This window comes from Piliocolobus tephrosceles, chromosome 21 (assembly GCF_002776525.5).
Source record: "Piliocolobus tephrosceles isolate RC106 chromosome 21, ASM277652v3, whole genome shotgun sequence".
Taxonomy (NCBI): domain Eukaryota; kingdom Metazoa; phylum Chordata; class Mammalia; order Primates; family Cercopithecidae; genus Piliocolobus; species Piliocolobus tephrosceles.
In genome coordinates, this window is record NC_045454.1 from 34447948 (window position 1) to 34470427 (window position 22480).

The 22480-nt window shown below is 53.3% G+C and overlaps 1 protein-coding gene across 1 annotated transcript in view; it reads right to left on the bottom strand.

The window, feature by feature from the left end:
- Positions 1 to 21209, bottom strand: part of CRTC1 (CREB regulated transcription coactivator 1) — a 102765-nt gene extending 81556 nt beyond the window's left edge. Inside the window, exon 1 of the mRNA XM_026457019.1 lies at positions 21005 to 21209. Coding sequence (XP_026312804.1) covers positions 21005 to 21130 — 126 coding nt within the window. The 5' untranslated portion in view covers positions 21131 to 21209. The remainder of the gene's footprint in view (positions 1 to 21004) is intronic.
- Positions 21210 to 22480: the final 1271 nt, after the last annotated feature.

Below are 22480 nucleotides of genomic sequence, written 5' to 3' on the forward strand. Positions count from 1 at the left end.
AAAAAAAAAAAAAAAAAAAAAAAACACAAAGATTAGCCAAGTGTGGTGGCGCGCGCCTGTAATCCCAGCCACTCAGAAGGCTGAGGCAGAATTGATTGAACCCGGGAGGCGGAGGATGCAGTGAGATGAGATTGCACCACTGCACTCCAGCATGGGCGGTAGAGCAAGACTCCATCTCAAAAAAAATTAAACATACAATTACACATGATCCAGCAATGCCACGTCTGGGAATATACCCAAACAAATTCTGAGTAGGTACTCAAAGAGATGTACACCAATGTTCACAGCAGCACTATGCACAACAGCCAAATGGTGGAAACCAGCCAAGTGTCTGTCAACAGATGAATGGATAAACAAAATGTGTCCCATCCATACAGTGGAATAACAGCCTTAGAGGAGAAGGACGTTCTGACACATGTTACAATGTGGACGAACCTTGAGGATATTATGCTCAGTGAAATAAGCCAGACACAGAAGGACAGATCCTGGATGATTCCACTTACATGAGGTCCCTAGAGTTGTCAAACTCACAGAGGTGGAAAGTAGGATGGTGGTTGCCAGGAGCTGGGAGGGGATGGAGGGTGGGTGGTGAGTGGTGGTGGGTGGTGAGGGGTGGTGGGTGGGGGGTGGGGATGGGGACAGAGTTTCAGTGTGGGAAGATGCAAAAGCTCTGAACACAAATGGTGGTGATGATTGCAAAACAATGTAAGGGTACATACTAAATGCCACTAAACTGCACACTTAACAAGGTTAAGATAGTAACTTACACGTTATGTGTATTTGTTTTGTTTTTGGTTTGTTTTTGAGACAGGGTCTTGTTCTGCTGCCCAGGCTGCAGTGCAGTGGCGCGATCTCGGCTCACTACAACCTCTGCCTCCAGGGTTCAAGCAATTCTCCTGCCTCAGCATCCCAAGTAGCTGGGATTACAGGCGCCCACCACCACACCCGGCTAATTTTTGTATTTTTAGTAGAGACGGGGTTTCAACATATTGACCAGGCTGGTCTCAAACTCCTCACCTCAGGTGATCCACCTGCTTCGGCCTCCCAAAGTGCTGGGCTTACAGGCATGAGCTACCACATCAGGCCACGTGTTATGTGTATTTTACTAAATTTCAAAAAAGGAAAATGGCTGGGCGTGGTGACTCACGCCTATAATCCTAGTACTTTGGGAGACCAAGGAGGGTGGATCACTGGAGCCTGGGCAACATTGCAAGACCGTCTCCACAAAAAAATTTTAAAACTTATCCAGGCGTGATGGTGTGTGCCTGTAGTCCCAGCTACTTGGGAGGCTGAGGTAGAAGGACTGCTTGAGCCCAGGAATTCCTGGCTGCAGTGAGCACTGCACTCCAACCTGCGCAACAGAGGGAGAACCCTATCTTAAATATAAAAAAAGAAAAAATACAAAAAGAAAACGAGCACTTCACTTCTGTGTGATCCCCACCAAAATCCCACAACCTCAGTCCAATTGCCAGAAAATCTCCACAAGACCACAATAAGGACATTCCACAAAACACCTGACCAGCTCTCCTCAAGAGGGTGAAGGTCATGGATGATGAGGAGACACTGAGGAACCGTCACAGATTGGAGGGGTCAAAGGAGATGCTCTGACTAAACGCAACACATCACCAGGCGCGGTGGCTCACGCCTGCAATCCCAGCATTTTGGGAGGCTGAGGTAGGCAGATTACCTGGGGTCAGGAGTTCGAGACCACCCTGGCCAACATAATAAAACCCCATCTCTATTAAAAATGCAAAAATTAGCCAGGCACTGTAGCTCAAGCCTGTAATCCCAGCACTTTGGGAGGCCAAGGCAAGCGAATCACCTGAGGTCAGGAGTTCAAGACCAGCCTGGTCAACATGGAGAAACCCCATCTCTACTAAAAATACAAAATTAGCTGAGTGTGGTAGCGCACGCCTGTAATCTCAGCTACTCGGGAGGCTGAGGCAGGAGAATCGCTTGAACCCAGGAGGCGGAAGTTGTGGTGAGGCGAGATTGCACCATTGCACTCCAGCCTGAGCAGCAAGAGCAAAAATCCATCTAAAAAAAAAAAAAAGACTATCTCCTAAGAGGCTGGGTATGGTGGCTCAAGCCAGCACTTTGGAAGGCCCAGGAAGGAGGAGGATCACTTGAGCCCAGGAGTTTGAGACCAGCGTGGCCAACACAGGGAGACTCCTGTCTCTACAAAAAAAAATACTAAAAATTAGCCAAGTGTGGTGGTACATGCCTGTGGTCTCAGCTACTCAGGAGGCTGAGGCAAGAGGACTGCCTGAGCCCAGGAAGTTGAGGCTACAGTGAGCCGAGATCGCATCACTGCAGTCCAGCCTGGGTGACAGAGCCAAACCTTGTCTCAAAAATAAGGCCGGGCATGGTGGCTCATGCCTGTAATCCCAGCACCTTGGGAGGCTGAGGCGGGCAGATCACCTGAGGTCAGGAGTTCAAGACCAGCCTGACCAACATGCAGAAACTCCATCTCTACTAACAATACAAAATTAGCTGGGCATGGTGGCGCATGCCTCTAATCCCAACTACTCAGGAGGCTGAGGCAGGAGAATTCTTTGAATCCTGGAGGAGGAGGTTGTAGTGAGGCAAGATCATGCCACTGTACTCCAGCCTGGGTAACAAGAGTGAAACTCCGTCTCAAAAAAAAAAAAACAAAAAGAAATACCGCCGGGCGTGGTGGCTTATGCCTATAATCCCAGCACTTTGGGAGGCCAAGGCAGGTGGATCATTTGAGATCAGGAGTTGGAGACCTGCCTGACCAAAATGGTGAAACCCCATCTCTACTAAAAATACAAAACAAATAAACAAAAAAATTAGCTGGGCGTGGTGGTGCACACCTGTAATCCCAGCTACTCAGGAGGCTGAGGCAGGAGAATCGCTTGAACCCAGGAGGTCGAGGTTGCAGTGAGCCAAGATGGCGCCATTGCACTCCAGCCTGGGTGACAGAGTGAGACTCCGTCTCAAAAACAAAAACCAAAAAATCCTATCTCATAAGAAACAGTTAACAGCAATGAATACTCCCCCAGGTGAATCTAAACAGATGACCCGTAAGCCACAGAGTGGCAGCTGTCACACTCTGGGCCAAGGCATGGAAGTAAACGAGGTGCAATCCTGCTCTCACTGTTGCCCCGAGTAGCAGCTCAACAGCTGGTCTCGGCCAAGCAGGCATCTTTCAAGGTATGCACCCACCACTGCCAGGCACGGGGCCAGGCACTTCGCGTGGATGCATCATCTAAAATCCATGTGACAACTCCTCAAGGGGGCTCTATGAGCACCCCCTTTTTACAGCCAGGAAACTCAGGCACAGAAGGGAGGGACTGCTTGGCAGGAGCCAACAGAGGTGCACAGAGCAGCGTGATGAGCTCCAGGACTCAGTGCCAGGGAGCCCCCCAGCAGGCAGCCTCCACCCCACGGTGGACCTTCAGGCTCCTCCCTCTGCCCTGGCTGAGCCGGCAGTGAAGGGATTAGCAGGCTCCTTGCCGAACAGAGGCCAAGGCCGCCTGGGCGCAAAGCTGTTGGGACCATAAATCATCCCCGGGGTCTATGCATTTATTCCGTGATGATTTAATGAGCCACTCCTGTCCTAACTACAGCCACCAATCCCGCCTGCCTGGAAGGACAGAAGGGATTCCCGCAGCGATGGAAGCGGGATGCACACAGATGCGAAAGGACTCAATGGTGTAACGCAGCAGGGAGCCTCTGCCTTCAGTCACTTGAGTAAGAGACGCTGAAGCAGACACAGAGCCCCTCCGAGGTTCCGAGATTCCGCAGGTCCCTGCAGCCCAGGAAGGCGGACAGCTCGTGTGTCTTTGCGGACGCGCTCGGCCTCCCCGAGCCCCCAGCCAGAGGGACGGCCAGCCCCACAGAGCCAGTCCCGGGCACCCTGCCTGGCTGTGCTGATACTTCCTCCCAGAGATTTCCGGGCGAATGACCAGCTGGCATGCACCCACCCACCCTCTGCACCCAGGTGAGTGGTGCCAGATGCAGAGGAAACGGGAAGTACTGTGGTGTTTCTGTTTTCAATTTTAATAAAAATTTTGAAACATAAATGATTTCTTTATTTTCATTTTTTTTATTAAAAAAAAAAAAAAGTGTGGCAGACAGCTTCTCTGCAGCAAGAACCCTGGCAGGAAAGGGAAGAGAAGGGAAGCCTGCAGAAGTTCTCAGACAGGCTTCGCCCCCTTGCCGGGACCCCCCGGGCACTGTGGTGGTCTCTGGGCTGTTCAAATACCAGAGTGGGGTGTATGGATAAGGGATGGGGCTAGGATATGGGCACAGGGTATTAGCACACTCAGCGGGAGAAGGCCCACCCTTCCAAGTAGACTCAGCCCCTCTGGGCCTCACCCCATCCTTCAACCCCACCCCACGGGGTGAAACTCCTGGGACCAGCAAAGGTATCAGGACCCAAGTACAGAGAAGGGAGAATTTTATGTAGTAAATGAGGACCCGAAGCCTCTCAGCTGCTATAATGGTGACTTTCTCCGGTATGGGGCTCCCTGAGATGGAAGACACAGCCACTTAACATAACCCTTCTGTCGCCAACCCTCCTGGGAAATCAGGCTCAGGATCCGTAGGTATGAGAGCTGCAGAGGTGAGGCTCAAGTCTGCCACAAGCCCGCCTTTGCCAAGCCCCAGGTCATCATGGAGCCCCAGCACCCACTATCTCCAGGGACACCTGCCCTGGCCCCTCCTAGGCCTCCTGCTGCTCCCACCTCGTTCCTTCCAGTCCTGTCCCCACATGGCAGCCAATGGGATCCTTGCTCAAAACCCTCCCCACCCAAGGACCAGACCTCAACCCCTCATCCCGGCCCACGAGGCATCACCCCCAGAGCCAGGCCAGGCCAGGCTCTTCGCCTTGGCTCAGAGCCGCAACCTCAGGGCCAGGGCCAGCTGGCACAGGTGTGGCTCCCTGTCACTCCCTAGGGCAGGGTCTCCAGCTGACCTGCTCTCCGAGGCGTCCCCAGGGCCAGCTCACAGGAGATGCTCAGGAAATACAAACTGACTCGAGGAATGGACTTTCCTGTCCAAACCCGCACTGCTGTGGGGAGAACTCGCCGGGCCACCCTGGTGCTTCTTGTTCAGGCACTCAGAGGGTTGGGTGGGCATCACCATGCAGCCCCAGGGCCATCGCACCCCAAGGATTTGACCCTGGAACACACTGTGTTCCGTACAAGTATACAGGCTTGGGATTTGCTTAGAAAAATCTGAGCTCCAGGAAGACCACAAACTACTCTCCCACTTCAGGGCCCCTAAACAGCTGGTACATGTTCCCAGATGGAGGGATTGAGAAGAAGACCCCACACACCCCTCCCAGGACTGAAGTGGTGACGTTGGACCACGTGGCGTGGTACTGGCCCTCTTAGAGAGCACCTGCTTCTAGGAGATTCCAGAATGAACTGGAGACAGGCCTGCCCACAGGGAGGTCAGATTCCAGAGCCTGCTAATACCTGCTAAGCACCTGCTGAGTTCACACTGCACCTGCTGAGCGCCTGCTAAACACACACTGTGTGCCGGCTGAGTGCCTGCTAAATACACACTGCACCTGCTGAGCGCCTGCAGAGCACACATGGTACGCCTGCTGAGTACCTGCTAAATACACACTGTGCACCTGCTGAGCACCTGCTAAATACACACTGTGCACCCGCAGAGTTCCAAGAGAGCACACACTGCGCCTGCTCAGTACACAGTGTGCACCTGCTGAGCACCTGAATACACACTGTGCACCTGCTGAATATACACTGTGCACACCTGCTGAACACTGTGTGCCTGCTGAGCACCTGTATACACATTGTGCACCTGTAGAATACACACTGTGCACCTGCCAAGTGCCTGCTAAGTACACACTGCACCTGCTGAGCACCTGCTTAGCACACACTGTGCATGTGCTGAGCACCTGATGAGTACACACTGCGCATCTGCTGAGCACCTGATGAGTACACACTGCACCTGCTGAGCGCTTGCTGAGTACACACTGTGCCTGCTGAGCGCCTGCTGAGTACACACTGTGCCTGCTGAGCGCCTGCTGAGTACACACTGTGCACCTGCTACGTACACACTGTGCACCTGCTAAGCACTTGCTGAGTATACACTGTGTGCCTGCTGAGTGCCTGCTGAGTACACACTGCGCCTGCTGAGCTCCTGCAGAACACAAACTGTGCACCTGCTGAGTACACACTGCAGAACACACCATGGGCCTGCTGAGTGCCTGCAGAACACACACTGTGCACCTGCTGAGCACCAGCTGAATACATACCATTAGCCTGTTGAACACCAGCTGAGTACACACCGTGTGCCTGCTGAGCATCTAGTGAGCACCTACTGAACATCTGCTAAACGTTTCCTTGTGTGGGCACCAAGTGCCTCTTGCAGGCCTGCTGTGTCCCCATCAAGCACCTGCTGGATGCCTGCCAAATGCCTGCCCAGGGCCAACTGGGTACACCATGTGTCCACAGTGGCCACACCTCCAGCATCTCAGCAGTAGTGAGCACCCAGTGAGTATCTATCCCAGGCCCCATTCCAGATACACCACATAGGCATTCACGTCTCACCATGATCCAATGAGGCAGAGATCGCTGTGACCCCTACTTCACCAAAGACAGTAGGGCCTCCCGGGTTGGGCTAAGCGCATTGGCTCATGCCTGTAATCCCAGCATTTTGGGAGGCCAAGGAGGGAAAATTACTTGAGGTCTGGAGTTGGAGACCAGCCTGGCCAACATGGTGAAACCCCATCTCTATCAAAAATGCAAAAATTAGCCAGGTGTGGTGGTGCACGCTTGCAATCCCAGCTATTTAGGAGGCTGAGGCAGGAGAATTGCTTGAACACGAGAGGCAGAGGGTGCAGTGAGCACCACAGCACTCAAAAAAAAAAAAAAAAAAAAAAAGGCCTCCCAGGTCTAAACTCGCCCAGAAGGAAGTGAGGTGGGGGCTGAGGCTGACTGTGTGGCCCTGGCTGGGCACCGATGGGGCTGCTTCCCCCGGTGCCAAGTGCTTCTGAATCCCTCCGTGCAAGAACCCCAAGGAGGAGGCCCCAGCCACGCTTCGTTTCTAGTTGGCAAATAATAAACATTGACTCTTGGGCATCCCTGGCCCTCAATGCATGTGGCACTTCCTTATTTACACACCTGGACCCCCATCCAGTTGCTGGCACCACAGCCATACCCAGAAGAACAGGGCACCACCTCCACCCAGGGGCCACGGAGGACCTGTTGAAGGTCAGAGACGTACCCCAACCAGAAATAAAGTGGGGGTTTGTTCCATCCCATGAGCTCAAAGGCGAAGCAGGACTCTTCTACCCCCCACCCCTCCCCTGTGATTCTGGTTCCCACACTGTAGCCTGGGAGTCCCCCACCCACTCTCCCAATAATCCCTGTCACCATCACCTCCCAAATGCCGAGTCTTCCTCCATGAGTGGCACACCTCCAGCTGCTCACCCTCCTCCCTACTGCAGGGGGCTCAGGGACACACAGGTGGGGCCATTCCCAGGCAGGCACCTTGGAGAGGCCCCCACTCCCCCAGTACATGCACTGGGACAAACACAAGGAATGTTTAGGTTGAAAAAATCCAGGGACGACCTCTATGCTTCTCAACAGATGAATATGAACTGAGGCTCAGCGTACAAGGCCCTCCACATGGGCCTTGGAGTCAGACACACGTTCAATCCCAGCTCCTCCTCCCACCATCAGCCACGTGACCTCCTGTGCCTCAATTTCTCATCTGTGCCATGGGGGCAGGCAACAGGCCCTTTCTCATGAGTTACTGCAACAATCCACTGTGCACAAATACATGGATTCCAGCAAGGCCAGTTCCTGCCACTGTCACCACATTGCTATCCCACTAGAACCTTCCATGGCTCCACGTGGCAGGGCCTGGCCCAGGGCCCTCCACCCACTGTCATACTTCCTCTGAGGGCCACTTCCTTGGGACACAGAATTCCAGCAGCCTGAACTGCCCTGCCCCACCCTGACCAGCCGGCTAACATCCAGAACTCCGTGACACGGCAGAAACACACAGGCTGCGGGGTTAGTCTGACCTGGGTCAGATGGCAGCCTCTCCACTCCAGCGCTCTGTGACATTCGCTCTCCAGGCCTGCCTCTCCCTCTGTAAACCCAGGAGGATGCCACTGGCTGCCTGGGGCAGTCACGTACTGCAGGATCCAGGTTTGCATCTCATGTAGCTCTGCCCATCCCTCTGCACCTGCACGCTCCCGGCACACACAGGGCCTGACACCAGGGCTTCTGGATAGTGACACTGCTGACACTTAGGGTTGGATAACTCCCCATGGTGGGGCTGTCCTATGTACTGTAGTGTTGAGCAGTATCCTCAGTCTCTGCCCACTGGATGCCAGTAGCACCCCCATCCCCTGTCGTGACAACCACAAATGTCTCCAAAAGTTGCCAAATGCCCCCAGGGGCAGAATCGGACCCAGGTGAGCCCTCCACTCTGCATGGAATAACCTGTGGATTTTGATGTTTCTCTGACCCTGGGTTCAGGCCAGTCTCTCTGCTCTCCCCAGGGCAGACCCCATTCGTGCTGTCCATATGGCATTTTACAGAGTCCCATTTAAAAAAAGAAATCCCCAGACCGGGCACAGTGGCTCACATCTGTAATCCCAGCACTTTGGGAGGCAGAGGCGGGCGGATCTCGAGACCAGGAGTTCGAGACCAGTCTGGCAAACATGGCGAAACCCCCGTCTCCACCAAAAATACAAAAATTAGCTGGGCGCGGTGGCTCATACCTGTGATCCCAGCACTTTAGGAGGCCGAGGTGGGCGGATCACTTGATGTCGGGAGTTGGAGAGCAGCCTGGCCAACATGGAAAAACCCCGTCTCTACTAAAAATACAAAAATTAGCAGGGTGTGGTGGCAGGTGCCTATAATCCCAGCTACTTGGGAGGCTGAGGCAGGAGAATCGCTTGAACCCAGGAGGCGGAGGTTGTAGTGAGCCAAGATCTCGCCACTGCACTCCAGCCTGGGCGACAGAGCAATACTCCCTCTCTCAAAAAAAAAAAGAAAGAAAAGAAAAGAAGTCCCTGAAAGTGGGAGAATTGCTAACCACCCCCAGCCCCTGCAGTTGATGTTCCTTAACACTTGAGGTCAGTGGGCCTTAAACTGTGTGGGAGTCCCAGAGGCTGGCCAGTCCCTTCTGTGAAGGGCCAGATGCGACTCATGCCTGTAATCCCGGCACTCTGGGAGGCCAAGATGGGAGAATTGCTTGAGCACAGGAGTTTGAGACCAGCCTGGACAACACAGTGAGAAGACCATGTCTCTACCAAAAATAAAAAAAATAGCCGGGCATGAGGGCTCACACGTGTGGTACCAGCTACTCAGGGGGCTGAGGTGGGAGGATCACTAGCGCCCAGGAGGTCAAAGCCACAGCGGACCACGTGATCTGTTGCGTTGGGACTATGCTGTTGTTCCACAAAAGCAGCCACAGAAAACGAATAAATGGTTGTGCCCCTGCTCTCATAAAATAAAGAGACGTAGTTTACAGAGCTCTGAATTAGTAAATTCTCAGTTCAGTGGGTCCCAACTGGCACTTTTTATTTTTTTCTTCTTTGTTTCTTCTACTTTTTTTTTTTGTTTGTTTGAGATGGAGTCTCTCTGTCGGCCAGGCTGGAGTGCAGTGGTGTGATCATAGTTCACTGCAGCCGCAAGCTCCTAGGCTCAAGAGAACCTCTCGCCTCAGCCTCCCAAGCAGCTGGGATCACAGACATGAGCCACCATGCCAGGCTAATTTTTTTTTTTTTTTTTTTTTTTTTTTTGAGACAGAGTCTCGCTCTGTCGCCCAGGCTGGAGTGCAGTGGCGCGATCTCGGCTCACTACAAGCTCCGCCTCCCGGGTTTACGCCATTCTCCTGCCTCAGCCTCCCGAGTAGCTGGGACTACAGGCGCCCGCCATCTCGCCCAGCTAGTTTTTTGTATTTTTAGTAGAGACGGGGTTTCACCATGTAGACCAGGATGGTCTCGATCTCCCGACCTCGTGATCCACCCGTCTCAGCCTCCCAAAGTGCTGGGATTACAGGCTTGAGCCACCGCGCCCGGCCTTTTTTTTTTTCTGAGATAAGAGTCTCGCTCTGTCGCCCAGGCTGGGAAGTGCAGTGGTGCAATCTCAGCTCACTGCAAACTCCACTTTTCAGGTTCAAGCGATTCTCCTGCCTCAGCCTTCAGAATAGCTGGGGTTACAGGTGCCCGCCACCATGCCCAGCTAATTTTTGTATTTTAGTAGAGATGGGGTTTTACCATGTTGGCCAGGCTGGTCTTGAACTCCTGACCTCAGGTGGTCTGCCTGCCTTGGCCTCCCGAAGCGCTGGGATGACAGGTGTGAGCCACCGTGCCCACCCGGCCCAGGCTAATTCTCTTATTAGAACAAAACAGAGTACATCAGTGTGCCTGCAAACAGTAAGAGTTAAGCTCCTTGGTAAAACCTGTCTTGATTGCACATTTGGTGGTAGGTGCTGCCAAGCCATGAAAATGAATTTCTTTTTTTTATTTTTTTTTCCGAGACAGTGTCTCACTCTGTCACCCAGGCTGGAGTGCAGTGGCGCGATCTCGGCTCACTACAACCTCCGCCACCCTGGTTCAAGCGATTCTCCTGCCTCAGCCTCCCAAGTAGCTGGGACTACAGGCACACACCACTACACCTGGCTAATTTTTGTATTTTTAATAAAGACGGGGTTTCACTATGTTGCCCAGGGTGGTCTCAATCTCTTGACCTCGTGATCCACCCACCTCGGCCTCCCAAAGTAGTCGGATTTCAGGCGTGAGCCACCGTGCCCGGCCGAAAAATGAAGTTCTTTTTTTTTTTTTTTTTGGGACCGAGTCTCGCCCATTCGCCCAGGCTGGAGTGCAGCGGCACAACCTTGGCTCACTGCAACCTCCACCTCCCAGGTTCAAGGGATTCTCCTGTCTCAGCCTCCCGAGTAGCTGGGACTACAGGCACGTGCCATCATGCCCGGCTAATTTTTTGTATTTTTAGTAGAGACAGGATTTCACCATGTCAGCCAGGATGGTCTTGATCTCCTGACTTTGTGATCCGCCCGAGTCAGCCTCCCAAAGTGCTGGGATTACAGGCGTGAGCCACTGTGCACAGCCCAGAAAAATGAATTTCTAACTGCACAGCCACAAGTGCTATGCCTGTCCCTGAGCCAGGGACACCTGCCCCTCACCCAGCCCTGCAGCCCCTGGCTTCACACACCCTGAGGGTCAAGGAAGCCCTCCCAGATTCCCCAGAGCAGGTGGGCCTGGTTGCTGCACACCCTAACCACTTCTTTTTTTTTTTTTTAGACAGAGTTTCACTCTGGTTGCCCAGGCTGGAATGCAATGGCACGATCTCGGTTCACGGCAACTTCCACCTCCCGAGTTCAGTGATTCTCCTGTCTCAGCCTCCCGAGTAGCTGGGGTTACAGGCGCATGCCACCATGCCCAGCTAATTTTTGTATTTTTAGTAGAGATGGGGTTTCATCATATTGGTCAGGCTGGTCTCAAACTCCTGACCTCAGGTGATCCACCTGCCTTGGCCTCCCAAAGTTCTGGGATTACAGGTGGGAGCCACCACGCCCGGCCTTCCCCGCCCCTACTCTTAGGACACAATCCAAACCCAAACACTGAGCTTCTCCACTCCAACCCCGACCCTGTGGTCCTGATCCTCCACCCCAGGCACTGCTCCTGCTGTCTCCCTTTGTCTCATCCAGTGTAGAGCAAGGGACCCTGCTCCTAAAAAGGGCTGAATGTAGGGTTCACCCTGGGCCTCGGTGGAAACCCCACACAGAACCTGTGGAGCCTGCTGGAGCCGGCTGGACTTACGCATCTGCAATCGGCCGCAGCCCTGTCCTGATGCAAAGTCCACAAGGTTACCTGGTGCTGCAGGCTCTGTCAGGCCTGGGGGTCCTTGCCACTGGCTGAAGTCACAAATGACCACAAAGTAGGGGGCATGAAAAACAGAAATTAATTCCCTCACCATTCAGCAGGCCAGAAGTCAAGGGAATGGGCTGGGCACCGTGGCTCACGCCTGTAATCCCAGCACATTGGGAGGCAGAGGCAGGTGGATCATTTGAGGCCAGAAGTTCAAGACCAGCCTGGCCAACAGGGTGAAACCCATCTTGACTGAAAATAGAAAAATTAGGCCAGGCGCGGTGGCTCAAGCCTGTAATCCCAGCACTTTGGGAGGCTGAGGCTGGCAGATCACGAGGTCAGAAGACCGAGACCATCCTGGCTAACATGGTGAAACCCCGTCTCTACTAAAAAAAAAAAAAAAACTAGCTGGGCGAGGTGGCGGGCGCCTGTAGTCGCAGCTACTCAGGAGGCTCAGGCAGGAGAATGGCATAAACCTGGGAGGCGGAGCTTGCAGTGAGCTGAGATCTGGCCACTGCACTCCAGCCTGGGCAACAGAGCGAGACTCCGTCTCAAAAAAAAGAAAGAAAGAAAATAGAAAAATTACCCAGGTGTGGTGGCAGGAGCCTATAATCCCAGTAGTTACTAGGGAGGCTGAGGCAGGATCACTTGAACACGGGAGGAGGAGGATGCAGACAGCCGAGATCACGCCACTGCACTCTAACCTGGGCAACACAGTGAGACTCTATCTCAAAAACAAACAAACAAAAAAAGGCACTGGCAGGGCTATGCTTCCTCCAGAGACTCTAGGGGAAGACCCTTCCTATCCCTTCCAGCTTCTGGGGGCTCTGGGCATTTCTTGGCTTGTGACCACATTGCTCCAATCTCTGCCTCCGTTGTCACATGGTCCTCTCCCCTGTGTCTCTGTGTCCTTTTTTGTCTCTTTTTTTTTTTGGAGAAAAGGGTCTCACTCTTTCGCTCTAGCCGGAGTGCAGTGGTACAACCATGGCTCACCACAGCCTTAACTCTTGGGCTCAAGCGATCCTCCCGCTTCACCCTCCCAAGTGACTGGGACTACAGGTGCATGCCACCACACCCGGTTAATTAAAAAAATTTTTTTTTCATAGAGATGAGTTCTTACTTTGTGGCCCAGGCTGGTCTCAAACTCCTGGCTTCAAGTTATCATCCCATCTCAGCCTCTCAAAATGTTGAGATTACAAGCATGAGCCGCTGTGCCTGGTCCCCCTCCAACTTTTTCTTTTCTTTTTTTTGAGACAGGATCTCACTTTGTCACCCAGGCTAGAGTACAGTGATGTGATCATAATTTACTGTAACCTCAAATTCCTGGGATCAAACAATCCTCCTGCCTCAGCCTCCGAAAACTCTGGGATTAGAGGCATGTACCACCACTCCCAGTCCACTCTTCAATTTTTTTTTTTTTTTTTTTGAGATGGAGTCTCACTCTGTCGCCCAGTGCAGTGGCGTGATCTCGGCTCACTGCAGGCTCTGCCTCCCGGGTTCATGCCATTCTCCTTCCTCAGCCTCCGGAGTAGCTGGGACTACAGGCGCTTGCCACCACGCCCGGCTAATTTTTTCATATTTTCAGTACAGACGGGGTTTCACCATGTTAGCCAGGATGGTCTTGATCTCCTGACCTCGTGATCCGCCCGCCTTGGCCTCCCAAAGTGCTGGGATTATAGGCGTGAGCCACCGCACCCGGCCATGGTCCACTCTTCATAAGGACACGAGTCACTGGATTCAGGGCCACCCCCCAGGATGATCTCATCTCTAGATCCTTACCTTAATGACATGTACAGAGACTTTTTTTCCAATTAAGGTCCAATTCACAGGTTACAGGGCCAGGAGGTGAGCAGATGTTTTTTAGGGGCCACCATTCAGCCTACTGCAGGGCATGCAGCTCACAACCTGGGGAGTACTGAGACAGCTGGGCTTTTTGGAGGGGCCAGGGGAGTGATGAAGATGAGGGCGGCTCGTCCCACCTTCTGCTCAGGGAGTCCTGCCTATATACGGAGGCTGTGGATGGCAGCAGACAGCTGAAGCATCCGGCACAGAAACAAATGGCGCCAAAGCCAGGACTGGAGGGCGGGCTCCACACTCAGCTAACCTAAGCCACCACTGCGCTGTGCCTGGGGCCCATTTTACTCCATCCTCTGCAAAGCCACCAGCTTCACAGGGTAGGTAAGAGCAGAAGAGTGCCCTCCTTCAGCCCTGTCCGTGCCACCATGACTGTTTTGCCTGGGTACTTTTTCTGGCCCAGGTGCTGCTGCCTGAGGTCCTCAGTGATCAGTCATAGGAGGAATCCCCAATGTCCTGAGCCCCTGACAAGCAGATGACACGCGCCTCCTCCCTTCCCCTCATCCCCAACAACCAATACTCCAGCACATCTGGGTGGCTCTGCTGCAGAAATGCCACCAAATCCACCCGCTCTCGGTCACCCCCTTGCTCCAGCCATCACTCCCCCTGATCTGGACATCTGCAGCAGCTGCTCACACCACACCCAGCCCACTCACAGCCACAGCCATCCTCCTAAACCACACGGTGTTCTCAAATGGATAAATGGAGAGTTACCAGAAGACCTGGCAACTCCACTCCCCAGCACATGCTCTGAGAAATGAAGGCATACATCCACCCAAAAACATGGACACAGATGCCCACAAGCAGCATGATTCACGACAACCAAAGGTGGAAACCCGTGTTCATGGCCGGATGAAAGGACAAAACGGGGTAGACCCGCACCACAGTGTATGACATGAACTATTACTGAGCCATGCCGGTGATGGTGCACAACACTAGGAATAAACTCAAGACACTGAATTTTATGCTTAAAAAAGGTCGAAATAGTAAATGTTACGTTACATACATGTATTGCCATCAATTTTTTTTTTGTCGTCCAGGCTGGAGTGCAGTGGCATAATCTTGGCTCGCTGCAACCTCTGCCTCCTGGGATCAAGCATTTCTCCTGCCTCAGCCTCCCAAGTAGCTGGGATTACAGGTGTGAGCCACCGTGCCCAGCTAATTTCTGTATTTTTAGTAGAGACGGGGTTTCACCATGTTGGCCAGGATGGTCTCGAACTCCCGTCCTCAGGTGATTCGCCCACCTCCTTGGCCTCCCAAAGTGCTGGGGTTATAGGCATGAGCCACTGCGTCTGTCCATGCCACCAATTTTAAGAAATAAATGAAGGCCAGGTTCAGTGGTTCATGCCTGTAATCTCAGCATTTTGGCAGGCTGAGACAGGCAGATCACCTGAGGTCAGGAGTTCAAGATCAGCCTGGCCAACATGCAGAAACCATGTCTCTACTAAAAATACAAAAATTAGCAGGGTGTGGTGGCGGGTGCCTTTGATCCCAGCTACTCAGGAGCCTGAGGCAGAAGATCACTTGAATTCGGGAGGCAGAGGTTGCAGTGAGCCATCATTGTGCTACTATGCTCCAGCCCGGGAGACACAGCAAGACTCTGTCTCAAAAAAAAAAAGAAAAGAAAAGAAAAGAAAGAAAGAAATGAAGCACTGATTCAAGTTAGAGGCTTGAAGATATTATGCTAAGTAAAAGAAGGCAGACACAAAAGGCTTCGTGGTGTAGGATTCACCTCACAGCGTAGGATTCTGTTGATATGAAATGTCCAGAACAAGCAAATCCATAGAGACAGAAAGCAGATTAGTAGACCAGGTGCGGTGGCTCGTGCCTGCAATCGCAGCACTTTGGGAGGCCGAGGCAGGTGAATCACTTGAGGTCAGGAGTTCAAGACCAGCATGCCCAACATGGCAAAACCCTGTCTCTACTAAAAAATACAAAAATTAGTTGGGTGTGGTGGCACGTGTCTATAATCCCAGCTACTCAGGAGGCTGAGGCAGGAGAATCTCTTGAACCCGGGAGGCAGAGGTTGCAGTGAGCTGAGATCGTGCCACTGCACTCCAGACTGGGTGACAGAGTTGAGACTCTGTCTCTAAAAAAAAAGAAAAAGAAAGAAAGAAAGCCAAAGCAGATTCGTGGCTGCCAGGGGCTGGGCAAGGGGGAGTCGGAAGTAACTGCTGACGGGGGCAGGGTCTCCCTTCTGGGGGTACGAAATGTTCTCAAGTTGACTGGTGTTGGCTGTGCAAATGTGAATATACTAAAAGCCACTGAGTAGTGGAATACCATGGAAATGACATCTCCATAAAGCTGCTACAAAAACAAGCAGGGCTAGGTGTGGTGGCTCATGCCTATAGTCCCAGCATTCTGGTAAGCCGAGGCTGGAGGATCACCTGAGGTCGGGAGTTCGAGACCAGCCTGACCAACATGGAGAAACCCCGTCTCTACTAAAAATACAAATTTACTCAGGTGTGGTGGTGCATGTCTGTAATTCTAGCTACTTGGGAGGCTGAGGCAGGAGAATCACTTGAACCCAGGAGGCAGAGGTTGCAGTGAGCCAAGATTGCGCCACTGAACTCCAGCCTGGGCGACAGGGAGAGACTCCTTCTCAAAAAACAAGCAAGCAAGCAAGCAGGGAAGCTTCCCAGGCCCCTCCCTCAAGGGAGATGCAAGCTCCTGCAGCCTCACCTGCCCTCCTTCCTGCTTTGCGCCCATTCTCAAACTCACCAAGTCCTTCCCACTAAAGCGCTCTGACTGTGCCTGTCCCTGATCTGAAATGCTCTTCCCTGCTCTCTGGGGATGCCATGTCACCCCTGTCCTAGCCACTCCTAGCACGTGGCTGTGCCACTTCTCTCCCAGCACGTGCCACCTTCTGAGGGTGTCTGCTTCATTTGGGTGCAGCGATGCTCTCCTGTCCCCCCTAAAACCATGCTGGCTCCCCAAGAACACAGCCCCAGTATGTCCTGTACACTGCAGGATCCCCAGCACCCCATGGTCTCCTAAGACCTGCCAGACAATGAAAATTGTCGTTTGATGGAATGAACACGCTGCCCCAACTTTACAAGTTAGGATTCTACGGCCTAGAGGGGTTGAGAAACCTGCCCAATGTCACACAGCAGAGCGCCATAGTTTTCCCTGCCTGTCACATTGACCCAAGCCTAAGAATGGGAGGGAACGCCCGCACACCTACCCCTCCGCCCTAAGACCTGCAAACAGTCTCCCAACTTTACGCCCTGTCCCCCCACCTGACGCAGCCCTTCGGTGCTTGTGCCTTGGTGAGGTCCCTGTCTTCTTCTAGCCAAACGCTGCTGACCGGCCTTCCACGGCAGCAAGACACCTCAGGTGCCATCACCACCGGCAACTGTGAACAGACATGCATGAGAGACTGCTGTCCTTTGGAATTCACAGGAGGGGAGCAGGTGATGACCGGACCATGCCTCACCTGGCTGCAGGTATGGCCAAACCCCTGCTGTCTACAGTATGGGAGGCAGCACACCATGGCTGCAGGAGGGAAGCCCGCATCATATAGGTTCGGTCACCTGCTCTGGGCACTGTGGACATGCCACTTGGACTGTGCAGTGGCCAGTCAATCTGGGAATAAGCTTGCCCACCGTGGTCGCAGCCTGCCAGAGATGGCACAGCCATACAGGTGGGTGCAAAGGATGGAACTCTACCTGACCAGGTGCAAAGCTCACACCCTGGCTCACCTCACTGTTACACCTCTAATCAAAAGTTTCTCAGTCTTGGCTGGGCGCAGTGGATCACACCTGTAATCTCAGCAATGTGGGAGGCCGAGGTGGCTGAATCACCTAAGATCAGGAGTTCAAGAGCAGCCTAGCCAACAGGGTCTCTCCTACAAATACAAAAATTAGCCGGGCATAGTGGCAGGTGCCTGTAATCCCAGCTACTCAGGAGGCTGAGGCAGAAGAATCACTTGAACCCGGGAGGCGGGGGTTGCAGTGAGCCAAGATTGCGCCACCGCACTCCAGCCTGGGCAACAGAGCAAGAGTCTGTCTCAAAAAAAAAAAAAAAAAAGTTTCTCAGCCTTGGCACTGCTAACATCTGGGGCCTGATTATACCACATGATGGTGCCATCCTGTGTACTGTACGGGGTTGGGCAGCATCCCCAGCCTCCACCCATCCCAGATGCTAGGAGCACCCCCTAATCATGATGACCCAAAATGTCTCCAGACATTACCAAGTGTCCCCTGGAGGGCAGAATCATCCCCTGCCCCAGAAAGAGAACAATGCTTTGTGTTTAAACACCTAGTACAAGCTCACCTCTGCCCAGAGCCCACACTCCTCTGACCCCAGGTGGTGAAGAAGATGGGAAATGGTTTCCAGAGCTGAAAGAACTGCTACCTGCATATGTTCAGAATCTTTTCTTTCTTTTTTTTTGAGACAGAGTCTCACTCTGTTGCCGAAGCTGGAGTACAGTGGCACAATCTCAGCTCACGGCAACCTCCACCTCCCAGGTTCAAGGGATTCTTCTGCCTTAGCCTCCTGAGTAGCTGTGATTACAGGCACGTGCCACCATGTCCAATTAATTTTTGTATTTTTAGTAGAGATGGGTTTCACCATGTTGGTCAGGCTGGTCTCAAACTCCTGACCTCAGGTCATCCACTCACCACAGGCTCTCAAAGTGCTGCGATTACAGGTGTGAGCCACTGCACCCGGCCTCAGAATTTTTCCAAATTCATTGATCAATGAATGGATAAACAAATATAACATATCCATACAATGGAATATTACTTGACCGTAAAAAGGAACAAAGCACTGATCCATGATACTACAGAGATGGACCTCGAAAACATGATGCTGAGTGAAAGATGCCAGTCACAAAAGGCCACGTGTTGTGTGATTCTGTTTATATAAAATGCCCAGAATAAGCAAACCCACAGAGACAGAAGACAGCTTAGTGCTTGCCAGGGGCTGGGGAAGGGGGAATGGGGAGTGACTGTTAATGGGGATGGGGTTTCTTTCTGGGTGGATAAAAAATGTTCTGGAATTACAAAATAGCGGTGGTTGCACAACTGTGAATATACTAAAAACCACCAAACTGTACACTTTAAACAAGTAAATTGTATGATGCGTGAATCATATCTCAATAAAGCTATTATTTTAAAGAGATGTTTTCAACAACAATGATCTATTTCCAATCCCACGCAGAAACTGGACTTCTAATCAGAATGACACCCATGAACCTACTGTGACCCCTTTCTTCTGGTCACACTGCAAACATTTGACAGCAACTGCATACCAGTACATACCATGTGCTAGAAATAAGAAGTGGCCACTCCTCGGAGCTTGCAGTGAGCCGAGATCGCGCCACTGCACTCCAGCCTGGGCGACAGAGCGAGACTGTCTCAAAAAAAAAAAAAAAAAGAAGTGGCCACTCCTACCTCAGAAGCCCCGATAAGTGGGGGACACTCATGTGGAAGGATGCTCAACTCGTACACTTTCTTCTTTTTTTTTTTTGACATGGAGTTTCACTCTTGTCACCCAGGCTGGAGTGCAGTGGCGTGATCTCGGCTCACAGAAACCTCCGCCTCCCAGGTTCAAGTGATTCTCCTGCCTCAACCTCCTGAGTAGCTGGGATTATAGGTGCCCACCACCACACCCGGCTAAATTTTATATTTTTAGTAGAGATGGGGTTTCACCACGTTGGCCAGGGTGGTCTCGAACTCCTGACCTCAGGTGATCTGCTGCCTCAGCCTTCCAAAGTGCTGGGATTACAAGTGTGAACCACCGCGCCTGTCCATCTTTTTTTTTTTTTTTCATTCATTCATTTACCAGCCATCTTTCTCTACATCCTGAGCAAGAATGTAGCTGCTTGGAGCTAGAGGGACAGATGTGGCACACTCACCTAGCATGCCTAAAGCAGTACCTGGATGACAGCGAGCTCCCAATCATTACCAACACAGAAATGAAGACATAAATCCTAGTCTATAAGGTCACAATCTCTCAGAGAAACAAACAACTAGTTACAAAGTAACACAACCTGAAAGTGCTACCTAAGGAATCGCAGACTGAGGTTAAGTCTACCTGAGCCAGTCACATCAGTGGCCGAAACCAGAAACCAGGGATATGAGCATCTGCAAAGCCCACCCAAACCCTCCCCAAGGCCCCAGGATGCGGGAGAGAGGTCTCACCACACTGCAAGAACAAAGTGGAGATTCAGCATCACCTTTGCAACGTGTGCTCACCGCCCTGGCCCAGGAGGAAGGTCTTGCTAGAATGCCTGACAAGGGAAGAAACTGAGACCTGAGGAACTCAGGCGCCTTGCCGTGCTCAGACACTAGCCCCAATCAAGCCCCTACTCCCGGCCCACAACAACTTCCCAGGTGAGATTTGCAGGGTATCTGCTCTGCCAGCCTGGCAGAACCTGGCCTTTTCCTGCACACCAAATGCACCCAGCCACCTGAGGCAGATCTGGCCCTCCGCCCTGGTCCTGAGAGGGCAGGGGCCATCCGTGGTCAGCATCCCCTGTTCCACTAGGAGGAACATCACCTGGTCCCCACCATATGGGCTACATGGAGAAGGGGCAGCTGTCTCCACTCCAAGTTCCAGGACCGAGCACAATCTGCCTTCTTGGCCCCCCTCTGGATCCGCTGGGGGACAGGATCTGACCATTCCCTCAGCTGTCCAAGAGGGAGAGATCCCTGTCCCACCTCAGCTCTGCAAGTGGGGACATCTGTTCCTCCTCCAACACCCAGGGAGTAAAGGCACAGGTAACAATGACGTAGAGACACTGGTCCCCCTCAGGTAGCAAGGATGGAAGGGCATCTGTCCCTCCCAGGTAGCAAGGATGCGGGGGCACTTGCACCCTCACCCCCAGCTACCAATGGTGCTTGCAAGCAGCACCCAGCTCATACACCTGTGTCATCTTGCCCCCCAGGTAGCAATGATACGGGGGCACCTGTCCCTTCCAGGTAGTAATAATGTGGGGCACCTGTCCCCCTCGGGTAACAATGATGTAGGGACACCTGTCCCCTGTCAGATAACGACAAGGTACTGGCACCTGTTCCCTCCTAGTAGCAATGATGTAAACGCCCCTATCTCCTCCGGGGAGCAGTGATGTGGGGGCACCTGTACCCCATCAGGTATGGATGATGTGGGGTCACCTGTCCCGCCCACGACGCCCGGGGCGTGGGGACACCTGTCCCCCTCGGGCCGTGCCAAGCCCCCCCCCCCCCCCGCGCCCCCCCCCCCCCCCGCCCCCCCCCCCCCGCCCCGTGCACGCGCCGGACACGCGCCCCCTCCCTCCCTCCGCCGGCCCTGAAGGGTCGGCGCGGGTAGCCCCCTTACCCGCGCGGCCCGCGTCAGGCTCAGGTCCTTCATGACCTCCTCGAAGGCCGCCGTCTCCTCCGCCTGCTTCTGATTGTGCAGCGCGATCTTCTCGCTGAATTTCCGCGGATTGTTCGAAGTCGCCATCTTCTCGCCGCCGCCTCCTCCTCCTCCTCCTCCTCCACCTCCTCGCCCCCCCACTCGCCCGTGCCACCGCGCAAGCGCCGGCTGGGCCCACGGGCGGCGAGCTGTGCGCAGGCGCGCCGGCGGTCGTGAGCGCGGCGCAAGCGCACGGGAGCGGCGCGCGGCGCGGGGGCGAGGGCGCATGCGCGCGCCCCGGCGGCGCGCTCGGGGCCCGCGGGAAGGGCAGTGGGGCGCGAGTGGAAATTTCAGCGCCGGCGCAGTGATCCGCCGCCTGGCCCGCTGGACAGCAGCCGCCTGGCTGTTGGGCAAGGACCGCGAACCGGCTGGGGCACTGGAGCCCCCAAAAGGGAGACGGCCTGACCCAGATCCTCCCAATTCACAAGGGTGGGGCCAGGCACCCCCCCAAGGATTGGTAGCACCCCAAGGTTGAACCTGGGTTTGGACTAAGAGCTCTAAAAACAGACTAGGGCGTTGGTCACTCATGCATTCATTCATTCAAGGAATATTTACTGAGCACCTACTATGTGCCAGGCAAACTGGGGTACAGGCGTGAACAAGCAGAGGTGATCCCTGCCCTTATGGAGTGTACAGTCAGAGAGGGGGCAGACATAGCACACAAATAACCAAGAACTTTTCAGATGGAGATAAATGTGATGCGGTAAATAACACCAGTGGCCAGCCACAGAACATTCGGGAGGGAGGCTCCTGCAGCCACCACAGACAGGGAGGCAGGAAGTTATCTTAGCTAAGACCTGAACCCTGCAATCGGCCCCCTCAGTCCGTAAACCTAGCGGTTGCCCTTAACGACTTTTTTTTTTTTTCTCGAGACCGAGTTTTGCCTTTGTCGCCCAGACTGGAGTGCAGGGGCTCGATCTCAGCTCACTGCAACCTCTTCCTCCCGGGTTCAATCCATTCTCCTGCCTCAGCCTCTCCAGTAGCTAGGATTATGGGCATGCGCCACCACGCCCAGCGAATTTTTGTATTTTTAGTAGAGACTAACGACCATGTTGGCCAGGCTAGTCTTGAACTCCTGATCTTAGGTGATCCACCCGCCTCGCCCTCCCTAAGTGCTGGGATTACATGAGTGAGCCACCACGCCCAGCCAACAATGGTCTTTTCCCATTCACTTGCAATGGGCATGTTGCTGTTCTCCAGATACCTGAGCCCAAAGAACGGGAGTTACAGAGCTTCAGCCTTCCCTCTGCGTACTTCTCCAGTCCAGTCTTGTTCAAGAATCTCTATTTTGCAAAAAGGTGCTAACAGAAGGGTCCAGAAATCCCGTCAAGACTCAGCAGTGAAGGAATGAGCAGAGACCCCTGATGGCAGGGTGGTGAGCCAGGGGAGCAGGAGGGA